This window comes from Planococcus citri, chromosome 4 (genome assembly GCF_950023065.1).
Source record: "Planococcus citri chromosome 4, ihPlaCitr1.1, whole genome shotgun sequence".
In the NCBI taxonomy this organism is placed as follows: Eukaryota; Metazoa; Arthropoda; class Insecta; order Hemiptera; family Pseudococcidae; genus Planococcus; species Planococcus citri.
The window spans coordinates 44,503,446-44,518,900 of NC_088680.1; the positions used below are offsets into that span (position 1 = coordinate 44,503,446).

The window sequence follows — 15,455 nt, forward strand, 5'->3', positions numbered from 1 at the left end:
TACGTAGAACTTTCTTTAGTACCTATCTATATGTTTTCTTGTATTGTGCTTGAAAATCTCTTCTAGTTTGGTTGTCTAATTTAAAAATGGAGGCGATTTCATTATATTTTTATCAATTTTTGAAATTTTTGTTAAACAGGAAAAATGTTGAATTATTATGGATAGGCTATGGCTCTGGCTCTTTTACTTTTTGTAAACAGTATCACAATTTCAAGATGTTTTTTGCTTTTGAATTTTTTTCCCATTCGTTTCAAAATATCTGCTAGTAGACAAATTTTATATTGTTAGTTTACTCAGTGGTGGCCTACTTGCTGGTGTTTCATTTTTCCGGAAAATGTTGTGTATGTGTGTTCATTCGCAGTTGACAGTCCCAATAGATAGCGCTGCTACGCGCTGCTACGAGCAATGAAACTAGGATAACATTTTTCATTACATGTATTCTTATGGGAGATTTGCGATTTTCAAAAATTAATTAAAAATCGTGTAATTATTGTAGGAGTGTAATTTTTACATCAAATGAATGTTTAATTCTTCTACTTTTTGAGAAAATTTATTACAATTTCTTAAACATTGTTTTTCTTGTGAAAAAATTGCTTTGCACTTCCTATGTTTTTCAGCATTTCAGGATACAATAAACAATCCAAATACGTTGTAAATGCGGTGCAATTTTTTTGCAAGAAAAACCATGTTTAAGAGATTGTAATAAATTTTCTCAAAAAGTAGAAGAATTAAACATTCATTTGAAGTAAAAATTACACTTCTACGATAATTACACGATTTTTAATTAATTTTTGAAAATCGCAAATCTCCCATAAGAATACATGTAACGAAAAATTATATCCTAGTTTCGTTGTAGTTCTGTTTCGACCGCTAGATGGCGACTACTTTGCTGTCAAGTGCGAATACTATTTTTCTACAATATTCAGAATTTTAAAAGATTTTTTTTTTATTTGCCTAGATCAGTGGGTTTTTCCTATTGCACAACTACGACGAATCTTTTAGTTAATATTGCTTTGTATTACGATGAAACTTACTCAATTAGAGATACTTTTGTTTTGGAGTCTTGAACTAAAGCAATGGCGAATTTCGCAGCAGAATAGTAGACCAGTAAATGGATGGTAATTTTTTTAAATCATTTAGTTACGTATACCTTATCGAATTTAAAAGAAAATCACAAGTACCTAGGCATTTTATTGATTATCAATTTGAGAATATATAATTGGATCGTCACAAATCATGTCCATAAAAATTTCATTCATTTTAAAATTTAGAACCGTTGAGGGGTGAGGTGTGATGACATTATGTTAAAAATCTCCCTAAAATTATTCTTTATTTTGAATTTTATTCAAGTGGGGGGAGGGGGGTACACGGCTATCGTTGTATACCATTCGTTCGATTTTTTTTTTTTTGAAATTAACAACATTGCTACTTAATTAGATATTTATCTAATGTTGTCATGACAAGTTGGAAATTTTGAAATTCTTGACCTCAGAAGATGGAGGGAGGGCTTGGGAAGCTTCCATTCGTTCCCAATTAGGTAAGCAAAAAAAAATTGGAGCTGATCCAAAAGTCATAGACTGCTAAAAAGTCAATGTTCTTTTCTTAAAAGTGTTAATAATGTCCAAAAATCACTACAGATTTCGTCTCAGGGGAAATAATTGGATCTGATCAGGTCTGAACAGATCCAATCCGACCAAAACTCTGATCTGATTACATCTTTCAGATTCAATAATTGGATTCGAGGAATGGTCAGATCAATCAAGTCAAATTCAATCAAATCTTCTCTGCAAGATCTGATCCCGATCCTGATCAAGGTCAAATTAAATTCATTGGAATGTCCGGATCTGTTTGATCAAATTCAATCATTTTCCACTGAGTTTTAAAAAATTCTTTTGCTGTTTTTTTTATCGATTTCTTAGCTGCTGAGGTTGATACCTGAGACTTGAGAGTGACTAAAGGAAAATTTTTTTGAAAAAATTATGCCAAACTTGAAATCTAAAAGCCTACTTTAATGTTTTTGAATTTTTAAAAGTCAAACATAATTCTGACAATTCATCAATTTTTTTCAAATTTTTCAAAAGTTATCAAATTAGGTACTCATGCAATAATTAGGACTCGAATTTTTATCCTACAGCATAAATTATTGTTTTTTGTATGCATAGGAGATGAGGAATTTTTCAACTATCTACGATTCATAAAATTCCCATTAAAATGAGTCTAATTTGTTCTAGTATATTTTCGCATATTATTCTACCCATAAAAACATAGAAGTATTTATTTAGGCATTTTTCAGGTTTTTTCGAGAATTTTTCAATGTTTTAAGGGAATATTTTCATTTTTTTTCACAAAATTTTCCAAATGAAATCACCTTGAAAAGAAAGACAAAGTTTTCGAAAAATCAAATTTTCAAGGATTTAAAAAACTCTTCCCCTCCCCCTTTTGTTTCTTTTTAAAACCCTATTTTCGTGTTTTAGAGCATTTTTGGCATTTTTTAGGGATTTTTTAAGAGCATATTTAGAGTATTTTGGAGCTCTGGTAATTATCAAAAAATAGCCAGTAATTTACCAAAAATTGACAAAAATTTTCCTAAAAAAATCCAGTCATTCGCCAAAAATTACCAGTAGTTTACCAAAAACTGCCAGTTTTACCAAAAAATTCCCAGTAGGTATTTGACAAGAAATTTACCAGACATATACCTGTAAGTACATCATTTAGCTTAACAAAAATGTTTTTCAAACGTTTTTGAAACTCCCACTCAACATAATAATGTCAATGAATTCATCGCATTTTTTCCAAGTTCTAAAAAGTCGAACAAAATGCTGTAAAATCAAGTGAAAGTGAAAATCAAATTTTTTCCAAGTTTTTTTTTTCAAGTTGATTCGAACTCTTTGAAGAGAAAATTTCTGGGTGCGTCTATGGCTTCCCCTCCCTTCCCCTGTTCTCATTGACATGAAATTCGCACTGTTATTCGTATTCATCTATTTTTATGAAGATGTTTTAGATGATTTTCGTTTTATATTATGAGAGAAGAAAATACATAAGCATACTAAATAGTCAAAGAAATCATTCGAAATGGGCAAAAATACTCGTTGGGAGGTTTTTTATTACACCCATCTCGCACATTACATGTCTACATTTCCGTTGTTAGTTAAGGGGATGGTGATGGTGTATCGTATATGCGAGATAATTTTATTCAAAAAAGTGGCACTATTTAGTTAGCGTGAAATGTCGATAAAATTTTATTATTTTTATTCACCGAGTATAGGTAAATTTTTATCGCGAATATATATCAACTGGGTAGATTTAACTCGTTGGATTTTGATTCGAGCTAATCCAATTTAATCTAACATAAGATATTCGTCGGAGGTGGCGATTGCAATTCTTCGAAATAACGATCATTTTTTTCAACTCAGCTACGAGATATAAGTGAATGGGTAGTCTTTACCTATAGTATAGGTAGGATCTTCGCATAGAAAGCGGAAACCTTTTTGTCGATGGATTTTTCATCGTGGTGGTTTTGAAATCGGTATTCCACGAATAATCGATGGTTCTTTGTAATTGGTAACCGAACTGTTTTCTAACGTATTTCATTTACGCATGTATACAGGTACCTATATAGGTAAGGTAGTACCTATAGAAATGTTGTCCAGCGAAACTGGAATTCTTCTTCAGCATATCTACGTGTATGAAAAAGTCTGACGTACATATATTTTTGAAGTTAGCCCTCAGGCTATTTATAGGCGCGCTTTACACGCGGCAATTGTTACAAGAATTTTGTACGTGATATTGTAGGTTAAATTTTGCTCGGCGAGCTTGTAATTATTTTCCATTCGCTCCGAGTGTCGAACACGCGCCGCGTCGTAGCCGCCGTATAAACGGCCAAGCGAAGCGCGTTAATTAAACGGTCAACTTTAATCAACTCAATCTGCGTGTAAACAGCGCTGGAGAAGAAAAAAATCTGGTCGTAATAACATTCCATTTAAGGACAAAACTACGGGGACTTGCGTAGCCGGCTTCGCTATTCGTAAATGTTATTTTCGCTCAGCGGGGGTCTGGTAAGGAGGCGCCTAGGCCTAACCGTTGGTTATTAGCCAGCATGGAATATGGTAATGAACGTTCCTATCTACAGCGATGATTTTTAATTAATATGTATTTTCGAAATGACTCGGACTCGGACGTGGCCAACCTATACCTAGTCGTCGAAGGCCGATTCGCTGTATAGGTATTCGATGCTGATTGTATCATTTTACACGTGCAATTTATAAGCGAGATTTTGTCGTACTCTGGATACCTATCTGTTTTGTTTATGTTTTATGTGTACAGGGTGGCTTGCAGAGCGAATGTCTGGTCTAGAGAAGAAGAGAGTTGGATTGTGCCTATAGTGTCACTGAATTCACTGTGAGAAGAAATGTTTAGGAAGCTTGTGTTGTCTTATTATCTCACGTTTGCGAAACTTAGAGAGTTAATCCAGTTTTCAACAACGTCAATTTTTGCCAGTTTTGAGTTTGAGAAAGAGCTATAACTATAACCTACTCGTATTGTTAAGATGAATTTTCGTTGTTGAGAAAAATAATTTCTTGCCTAAAATCGAAATTAAAGGAGTCAGGTGATGTTAAACGTTGGTTGACTTCTGATTGCAACATTCGTTTCTTTTTCTTGGCCATCATTACATGGCTGTTTCAATTTTATATCAGAGGTGTTTTTTGGAATTTGAGTCGGTATTAACCCTTTGGAGATTCTCTAGTTTTCCATGTTGGGAAAACAAATTGCTTTGAAGAGTGTAATAGAGTACTCTGCCCAACAGGCCAAATCACATAAAGTTGAACTTTCGAAGAAGAATCATTTTGGAGAATGAAAGTTTTGAAAAGGCTCAAATCCTTCATTTCCAACAAAACAAATGAATAGGTATAACTTATATTGCAAATTGAAAAAAAAGAAATTCAACAACGCAAGTAAAAAAAATTAGTCAAAAGCACTTTTTGAAAACATTTAAAAAAAATTAATAAGAAAAAAAATCATAATAACGATTTTGGTAGTAAAAAATATCATAATCGTATTTCCTCAGCTGAACAAAAATGAAAACTTGATAAAAGAGAATGCCTTTGAAAAAAAAAATCTAGACTGCAAAGAGAGGATTTTTTATCAAGTTGTAAAATCATGCTGGAAGTCAGGATGAAATATGACACAAAATTTGGCAAAATTTCGAGCTTTGTATTGGGGATAACAAATGATAAAAACGATTTACCTGTTGGTCACTGTGCCATCCATGTACAGCTATGAGGCTAGAGGCACGGGTTATTTTATGCTGTTACATTAATGGAAGGTTGGATTTTTGAAGAAAGGAGAGTATAAGACTGGGGAGTTTTGAGATATTTCTAGCGGGGTTTTGGGGAGGTTTAGAGACTTTCTTAAATTGGTATGATCTTGACAGGTGAGCAGGATGTGGGAAATAGTGAGTTGGACTTCCCACTTGACAAGAGATTTGCTGGTTAAGCCGAAATGCCGGTTGATTTTTGTAAATTTGCCGTTGAATAGGCGCGCAAAAATGACAGTAAATTTGCCGTAGAAAAAACACCGGTTAGGAAAAGCTACTTTTTATAAAAACATAGCCATTTAAATAGCCGTTTTTGACCAGTGAATGACAGAATTTTTTATTTGCCGAACTGCCAGTTCTCACAAATCAGCTGTTTTTTATTCACCGATTATAGTGCACATGTGCAATGGGTATTCACAACTTCTTTTTAAAAAATTGAATAAAAGTACGAAGTGTGGTACATGTATACCGCTTGAAAACGGAAATATTCATCTTGCAATGATAGCTGTGTGGTTAGAGCAATGGATTGTTAAGCGGGAGTCCTGGGTTCGATCCCCGCTAGGGCTGGAAATTTTTTGTAGATTTCAGGTTTTTATTCAGCGATTTAATGCATTAGGTATTTAAACAGCAGCTGACTTTTTCCTGGCGTTTTTTAATGGCAAATTTACTGTCATATTTGAGCCGGCTTTTTCACTGGCTTTTTTTATCGGTGAATCTATTGTCAAGTGGGTTTACATGTAGAGCATATTGGAGGGGATTCTTTCTTGAAGAGATAAGAGTGGGTGAGGAGGGTATGACCTGTGCATTCACAGCATAAGGTAATAAGTCTGCTTTCTTGGCAAATCTTGAAGGTTGGAGGTGTGACTTTGGCTGAGAATTATCAATTATCATCGAATGTAAGGCTTTCCATCACATCAGACACAGGGACAGGTGTTTCTGGTACAGGTGAAATCTTTAGTGACTGATTTGCTGCTAAGTCTGCTGTTTTCTTTCTCAGAATTCCTGAGTGGGCTGGAATCCCGTCTATCGTGAAAACTGGAACCAATTAAATCCCGATTCAAATTGGACTCATTAGTTTGGTTCATCCTTTACCCGATTCAAATCCAATCCCGGAACCAAAATTGTTATTTTTCTTGATCCTGAAACTGAAAAAATCCCCAAACCAATGTAATTTTGAACCCGAAACAAAATCGTTTCAGTTTTGGGATTTCAATTTTTGCCTTTTTTCCGCGATTTTATTTTGATAAATCATTATTTTAAGGTGCACCGGGGGAAGTTGGAATTCGGGGTAAGTTAGAAAACTTGCTCTAGCGCCTAGAGGTTTATATCTGACGAAGTGCCACTAAAGGTGACTTGAGGGTACTACCCCTACTTCATCACTGCATAAAAATTTTCGCGATTCAGTTTCATTTTAGATGTCTTTGGTTCAATTGTATTTTGTTGTTGTTTTGAACTTATTTTGAATTTGGTCTAAAATACAGACTTTCTATTTCTTAGTTTTTCGCATATAGCGGACGAACCGTGCGTCCTAGTGAAAATATAATGAGAGTGATCTCAAAGAGAATTAAATTCTCTACAATTTTGTGTTTATGCAATTTTTCTAGGACGCTCGGTTTGTGATCTACGCCTCTGCAAAGTTTAGCCTGTTCTGACTTCCCCCAATTGGGGTAAGTCAGGACAGTTTATATTTTATTCCACTGAGTGAAAGCTACTGTGTCAATCGCGCTCAAATTTTTACCATAGGTTAAGAACCCTTATGGGAACCTACATAATAAATTTGATCCATTTTGGTTCAGTAGAAGGGGAGTAACAGCTGGTCAAAGTTGAAATTGCGAAAAATCATTCTGACTTGCCCCGGTGCACCTTACATCATTTATCGTCAATTATTCAGATTAAAATGAAAATTCCTCCCTGAATTGAGCAAAATATCAGGGCTTGTAAACTGAAACCAAAACCAAAACCAAAACCTCCCAAAACCAATTAAAATAAAATTGCTCAAAACCAAAACCAGGAGCGTTATTTTCCCACAACTGAAGCCAAACCCAAAACTGGAAGCGTTATTTTCTCATATTCAAAACTGAGAGTGTCACCGATTGAAAACTGTATTGGTTTTGGAATTTTTCAGATAATTAGCCTAATTAATACTGCATTTTTGGTAAAAATTATGCGTAAAAACTGATGCTGAAGGTGAAAACTAAAAAAGTTGACAAATTTGGCACTGCTAAAGTGCTGCTTTCTAGTCACATACACAAAGGACTTGAAAAAGTGATCACTTTTTTGGCCTTCTTTCCTCTAAAAAATGGAGAAAAAAGGAAAAGGAAAAAACTGAAACCAAAACCAAAACCTTCACTTTTTTAAAAAACATGAAACAAAAACCAAAACCAAGAGTGATATCTATCTGGTTTTCAAGCCCTGCAAATATGCATTCAAGATGTTAAACTAATTACATCCATTGGATTTTTCACGTCAAAACCTCCGATTTCTTAAACCCTTGCAAGGTCCATTACTCCATTAGTCAATTTGAGCTTAAAATTGGTTGAAATGGAAATCCCGAAACCAAAACTGATTCAGCCCAGAACCGAAACAATTTTTTCAATCCCAAAACAAATCCTGAAACCGAAATGAAAATTTAGAAGAACGAATCCCAAAATGAAACAAAATACATTTTTTAGGTCCCGAAGTCCATTTTTTGCATCAATTTTCAATTATGGCACGTACATTAATCTTCTCTTGTATTTTTAGATCATCTTCAAAATAGAATTTTAAATTTAAATTTAATTTATTTTACTTCAAATATCGATATCTTCTCTTATTTTCAAAAATGAAATAGGTATTTTGACTTGGAACCTTTTTTATTTGTAAGTCAAAAGTTAAATCTAAGGTACATATGGCCCCCCCCCCCCAATTAAATGCCATCGGTATTTTGCACCTCAAAGTAAACCACCAACGCCAAATTTCATTAACATCTTCTATCCCAACTACAATTTTAAACAAGTTCTCGCCCACACCCTGCAGTTTCTTCGTACGATATTTTCTTATTAATAATTATAATCCCATTACAGTTTGTGAAAAGACGTTCGAAAACCTAAACTCAACATTGTATTTTTGTCGGTTTTCAGAGGGCGGTCGTTTAGAGCGTGAAAGGAAATACATCGAAAACGCTCTAGGAGAATCAGCCAGCAATACTCATCAGCTAGTCATTCAAACGCCAAAGGATCCTCCGGCATCTTTGTTACATTCGGGAGCTTTATTAGCTCATTTGAAAGTAATCAAAGCCGCGTCATCGGTCACAGTTTACTTGTTCAATGAGTAAGTACCTCTCTCTTTGATTCAGTTGTTACTTAATTGAAAGCGCCGCCGAACTACGTCTACGTTGCGTCGTGCGCCTAACCGTCGTCTACAGGTAGTTCTTTTTCTAGGCCGACACTCATAATTTACGCTGACTCAGCTGAATTGCTTTTTTATTTCGAATTCAAGAGATAACCAACTATTTGTACCTGAGGTGGTTTGGATTTGAAAGATGGCGGGGTATTTTTTCAGTATCGATTTTGTGATTCGAATGCATGTTTATTTTTGGCATATTTACTTATTTAATAAATGAAAAAAAAATGCAGCTTTGAGCCTTGGGGAGGAGTAGAGGGGAGCTTAGATTCATTATATTGATTCAAAATCTCGCATAGGTATGTTTTAAGTTTTTTATAAAGAAGAAAAAATATCCAGACCAAAAATAAGCTCATTTCAATGGGGAGAAAATGTATTTTTTTCTCTCATTCTTCAACGAGAAAAAAAAACCTAAAAATTATAATTAGCGCACGTTTCAAGTCGTTTTTTTTTCTCAAAAAGAAGACATTGTTCGTGGTATTATTGTCCGGCAAGTATTTATGTTCGGTCGAGCATTACCTGTTTGAAATAAAAGAGGACGATTTTATCAATTTGTCACACTTTTATGTGTATTGTGTGTGTCCGGCGGCGGCTTATATTGTTGTTGTTGCTTTCATGTTGAATAATTGTTCTATTTCTGGTTTCCTTTACAGACAATGGCGACTGAAAGATATTTGTAGCTCACCGAGTTTTTCCAGCTTCGACATGTATCATATCGATCAGGTATTTAACATTTCATGTACCGTATTTAAATTACATATACGTGTGGAAGGGTAGGTAAGGGAGGAGGGAAGAGTGGAAGACGCGTTGAAAGAAACCCGCCATCGTTGCCGCGTGTGTAGGAAGAAAAGTACCAGGATGTAAGGTGTGCCTAGACTATATACAACCAACAACGTATTCATTTGCATTTTAATGTTTTAATTGTAAGTAAGATATGGTAAACAATATTGCAGCAGATCGTAAATTGATCTTTATTGGGGATGTTGGTGGACGTTATTTTGGGTGGATCGGATGAAATTGTCGTAGTGGTTGAAAGGTTGTTTTTTTTTTTTTTTTTTCTGGTAGGTTATCTATAGTCTAGTCGCACCTGATGTGGTTTATTTCTTCTCTGCATTGTGTAGATACATTTATGTATTACGTATTCTTTTTTTTTGTATGCAGGAACGTTACCTAGCTTTTTTTTCTGTTTAGATTTTTCGAAATATTATACCATGTTCGATTATCACTCCTTTGGATTGTTTTTGGGAAGGATCGAAGTTATTGGGACCAGATGATCCGGTTTTTGTTCCGTAAGTATTCTTTCAACTTTTTTTCTTCATTGTAGTAGGCCTCATCACTATCAGATGAATTTTTAATATCATTTTGCTCACCTATTGAACTAAAAATATCAAAAAAAAGTTTTTAATCGTCGTTTATTTGTCTGCAATATAATGGATTCAATCGTACGAAATTTTATTAAGACGTATACTATACTCGTACCTTATACTTATATTTTTTAACCGTAGAGAATGGAACGAGAAGGGACAAAAGTTATTTATAAATATCAAAACTTTCTATCATCAGAATCTCTTTTTAACATTTCTATTACATATTTCGGCTCGTTTCACGTCTAGAAGGTGATATTAAGTAGAAGAATGGAAATACTCTTTGATAATTAAGCGCCTTTACGCGGAATTTTGGCAGTCGCTCGTTTTTCTATACGAATAGTGTACAGTATTCGAATAATAGTAAAAGGGAAGAGAAGAGAGAAGGGGTTGGTAAAACAGCTAAACTTGAAGAAGCCAAGTTACTACGACGACATTGAACCCATTTTCATTAATTTATTTCTAATATTTTCAACGAACACAGACAAGACGATACAGTTTGCCAAAAAAATACGTAAAGTATTTCTTCTATACTAATTTCCTTTTGGTTTTTTTTTGCAGTGATATTCCGTTCAAGTTGAAATGGACGAATTTAAATCCTCGACATCTTTTACAATACGTCAAATCAGCCGGTGGCACGAATTTCCCGTTAAAAACGTTGGAAGAGATTATGAAAAGGGTAAGTTTAATTTTTTGTTTGAACTTTGAAATTGAGTAGAGGCTGTGGTAGATTTTTTTGATGTGGAGAAGAGCGCTGGAAATTTTTTTGAATTTAAGAATATCGAGTACAATTTTTTTCATCATTAGTTCCTATTTTGGCTCATTGACGTTACAAAAAAAGTAGTTTGGCTCATTAACGTTTCAAAAAATATTTTAATTTTTTTTGAATAATTGAGCGTAGATTACGACTTACAACATTTGTGACGTCGGTAATGTCATTTTCCTTGGAAAATATGCTTCATGAAAGGACTATTTTTCAATTTTAGCAAACTTTGGTACCATTTTGTCAAATTTAATTTTTTTTTCAAACCACCCTATGTTGAATTTTATTTTCAATTTCTGGTGAATTTTTAAAAATTTCAATCCTTGCTCATTTTCTGTAATAAAAGTAAGTAACTTGGAATTTCATCATGCCCGTATCCAGCCAACTTCTGTAGAGAGAATTTTTTCTTCGACAGAAAAATGTTATTTTGTCTAGAAATTTTTTGTTATTAATTTCATAATCAAATATAATAAAAGTAAAAAATTGTTTCAGTTCTTAAAAATGAAAAATCAATATTTTTTCAATTTTTTTTAAAACTGAGAAATTTAAAAATTTGTTAGAGGCTCCAGATTTACTTGAAACCACCTCCAATGGATTTTGGTGGTCAAAAAAAAGGTACTAACCGAGATTCAGCTGAGTAAAATCACGTTTATAAGTAAACTAAGAATTTTTTATTTTTTTTTTCAAAAATACCTGATTGCTGGAGGAAGTTTTGAATTTGAACTGAACAGAAACAGATTTTAAAAATGTATGCATAAATCGATCGATAAGTTTACCAAGGTAGTAAATCCAAAGTCATAAGTGCTGAATTCTATTTTAACCTTTTTTATGACTTTTTTTTCAAAAATTAGAAAATTTAAAAATTTTATGGAGCCTTTAAAAAAGTTGGAAATCGTCATTAGTCCATTCGAAACGTTGAGAATGGGATATTAACCAAATTTCAGCGTTCTACCTCAATTTGATCAAATTTTGATTTTTTTTCATGAAAAATTGGTCAAATTTGAATTTTTTAAAGTTCACTAAAAATCTGAGAATGACATTCCAGTTTTAAAATTTGGTATGCTTTTTTGATTTCTATGTCTTGTCCAAAAAATTCTCTGCTGGTTGAGATATCACATTTTTTTGAAAGATAAGTACCTACCTAAACTTTTTCTGAGCCATGGTATACTCAAATGTAAATTTAATTTTTGCTGTAAACTGTCGAATTCGATCAAAAATTACAAATATTTTTTTGAAACAATTCTGGCAAAAAATTTATGGAACTGAAAATATAAAGTCGAATTTAGAAGTGAAAAAAAAACTGAAAATTGAAATTGATTATAAAACTAGAATGAGATTTCAGTTCTTCTCTCATTGTATTTCCTTCCTTCCAACTTCTCCTTCCCCCTATTAGAATCTGAATTCAAAAAACTATACTGAATTTGCCTAAATGTGTACTGATAAAAACATTATATTTTACTTACAGGCCGGAATAACAACAGGTTATCAAGAAAAACCATGTTTAAATCCAAGAGATCCAGAATGCCCGGATACGGCACCGAATAAAAATTCCTCACGAGTGAGTACTTCTTCATCTATGTATCTATCTACGCTACCCCTCTTTTGTCCTTTCGCTCATTCTTCAATAGAAGAATGATCGATTAAGAAAGATTCTCGCTTTAAAGAAGCTGCAAAAGTAGTACACTATGCTCCATATATAGGTACTAATATCGCACACAGGCGCATTTATGGTGGTTACGAAGAGGAGGTCGCGATGACGGCGGGTAGGTAATTTAATTCGCGAACAAAAAGTCTACGCTGTAAAGTGAAATGAAATGACACCGCGCGGTATAAAGATGACAGCAGTTCACCTCATCGCGAGGGGTAAAAAGTCAAAAGTGAAGAGATCAAATATCTTCTTAGCGGGAGAATTTTTGTTTAGAGGTAAAACGCGTATCGTATCGCGTTGGTTTTTATTTCAAAAGATTATTCGATAAAGGTGTTATAAGAGAAGAACGAGCAGAGCAGACTCGGCTCGGGCTCGCACTAGCGGACCCATCAGGACCAAATATCATGGTGGCATTTTAATGGTGTGGGTGTTTGAACGACACACAATTGGAATCTTTTCTTATAGGTATATTTGTGCGTGGTTCTGTGTAGAAGGAAGACGCAGTGCGGGAGATCTTTTGTTAATTTTTTTTCTCCGATGGCTTAGATACGTGACGTATTCATTTAGTATATACCTTAAATGCGTCTATGTCTCTCTTTCACTGGCCTGTAGCCTGACCAACCATAATAGGCTATACCAAACCAGTGTGGTATTTTCTTAGAAAATTCCTCGAAAAACGCCAAGCGGGCTAAACGTCGTCGTTTAAATTCAGGAAAAAAATCTACCACCCGATGGTTTGTTAACCTGCGAGTTGAGATATCGCGTATTCGCCTCCGCCCCACACCTTGCTACAGGTTTTGCTACTACTACTGTTATTATTATTGAGAATTTTTATTCACCTATAAAGAAAGCGCCAAGACAATAGGAAAACAAAAAGTAAAACTGGACCCGTTACGTGACCTTGAGATGTAAACTAAATTATTACGTTTTTTTTTCTGTTTTTTATAGAGACTGGATATAGGCGCTCAGCTTACTGGCGGATGTTACGGATTCGCTACCAAGTATATGCATTGGCCTGAAGATTTAATTATCGGAGCGGCCAAGAAAAATAAGACTGGACATATTACCAAGTAATTATTATTTTCTATAAAGCCTACTCCTACGGTTACCGTTTGTCTCCGGTGACTGTAGACTGACGAGGCGATGACTAAATTAGTATTTTCTTTATTCCGCTCTAATTACAATACTCGTTTGTTTTTGCAGAGCTCACGGTTTACAAACTGTGATACAATTGATGAGCGAAAAAGAACTCTATGATTATTTTTCCGACGATTATAAAGTTCAAAAGATCGATTGGACGCCTCAAAAAGCTGCCCTAGTTTTAGAAACTTGGCAACGTAAATTTTCAGATGTAAGTATATTATGGAAGTGTTGTTATTTTATTTTGTAATTTGTCATGCAGAAATTGAGGCCACTAGAATCAAATCTCTACTTCTCCATTTTCGAACTTTTTGAGAAAAACGCAAAAAACCTCCCTAGCATTTATCGTAACATAAAATACCGAGGTAATATGTCTAATATTTTTGTACCAACATGACGATAGTGACCCACATGTTTGTTTTACCCTACGCGTTGCCGTAAAAGTTCCTGGGCAGTTTGAAGTTAGGAGAAGTTAAGTTTTGTCTCCAACCGTACACTTTTTACATCGTTTTAGGGCACTTAATCAAAAATTGTTCTAGTAATATGGTGCTAAAAGTTGAAGAAAGCTTGGAAAGTTTGAGAAATTAAAATAATATTGCATTTTTGACCATTCATTTGGAAATTGAAATAATTTTCCTTTTTTTTTCAAAGTAAAAAAAATTAATTTTTGTTAATAAAAATGAAAGGTGTTTTTGGGGGAAGGGTCCTCACTTGATGAATTTATTCAATTTCAAGCCTAATTTCAAGGCATAACACTAGTCCTTCATTCAATTTCCACCAGGTTCGTTTCTAAACTTGACTTCTCCATTAAAATAGTACACTTTTGATTCTAACCCCAACTTTACACGCTGTTTAACCATACTTCCTTACACAAAATTGAAATTTTGACATTTTCATCGGATGCGGCACATGTTGTAGTATACCAAACCATGCTTAACTCATTTTTGAAAAAAAGTGGAGAAGTAGACATTTGATTCTAGTGGCCTCAAATATCGATGGAAGGATGTGTAGGCCTGTAGGGGGGGGGGGGGGGGTACCGATGCGATTCTTGAACTAAAATTACGTATTTTCACTTACTAAAACTAGCCAAAAATGTGTAAATCTGGATTGTTATCGAGTTGTTTTTTTTTTGGAAAAGTTTCGTTTTTTGTCTACATTTTATTGTTTATCTTTGTCCTTTGAATTGATAGAAAAGAAATGTAGGTGGAAATTGTGAAGTGGAGGTCATAAAAAATGATGTCATTGTTGAGAGAAAAAAAAGGAAAAAAATTCTTTGAAAAAAGAACGAATTCATTTTTTACTTTTTTAAAATTTTTTTATGTTGATTAGTGCGGAATGCAGATTTGTCCATTTTTACATTTTTTTGACACATTACATGCTGAATCAGCAATTTTTTAAATCTTGTCAAATTTAAATTTTAAAAAATGTTTTGAGGAGGAGGGGGTTAATGCTACGTAAATTTGAAAATTTTGAATCGTTTTAACCTGCTTTGGAGCCTTCAGCAAATTTTTGAAAAAAAACGTCATTCCCCCTTCCTTTCCTTCTCAAAAATGGAATCGTTCTAGTTCCTCCAGCGGTATTAGGAAAATTCCAGCTTCAAAAAAAAAAAAAACCTTAAGAATCCATCTACCTAATTGAACTTGAGCTCAAATTACAAAAAAGATACATTTTTCCAAAATCATTTTTGTAATTAAAAAAATTGAAAAATTCATCGAAACATTTTGGCGAACTGACGTTTTTAGAAATGGTACTGGACTTTCCAAAACAATTGGAAACTGCTTCTAATCGATTTGCAGGGTTGATAGTCTGGAATATTTTTTAAAATTTCAGCTTTATAATAATTTA

The 15,455-nt window shown here is 33.8% G+C and overlaps 1 protein-coding gene across 2 annotated transcripts in view; it reads left to right on the forward strand.

Annotated features, from left to right (window-relative positions):
- LOC135842574 (protein patched-like) overlaps positions 1 to 15,455 on the forward strand; it is a 41,144-nt gene that overhangs the window by 20,932 nt on the left and 4,757 nt on the right. For both annotated transcript variants that reach the window (XM_065360095.1, XM_065360094.1), the window contains exons 3-9: positions 8,434 to 8,623; positions 9,349 to 9,418; positions 9,887 to 9,984; positions 10,621 to 10,738; positions 12,288 to 12,380; positions 13,419 to 13,540; positions 13,674 to 13,821. In XM_065360095.1, coding sequence (XP_065216167.1) covers positions 8,434 to 8,623; positions 9,349 to 9,418; positions 9,887 to 9,984; positions 10,621 to 10,738; positions 12,288 to 12,380; positions 13,419 to 13,540; positions 13,674 to 13,821 — 839 coding nt within the window. The remainder of the gene's footprint in view (positions 1 to 8,433; positions 8,624 to 9,348; positions 9,419 to 9,886; positions 9,985 to 10,620; positions 10,739 to 12,287; positions 12,381 to 13,418; positions 13,541 to 13,673; positions 13,822 to 15,455) is intronic.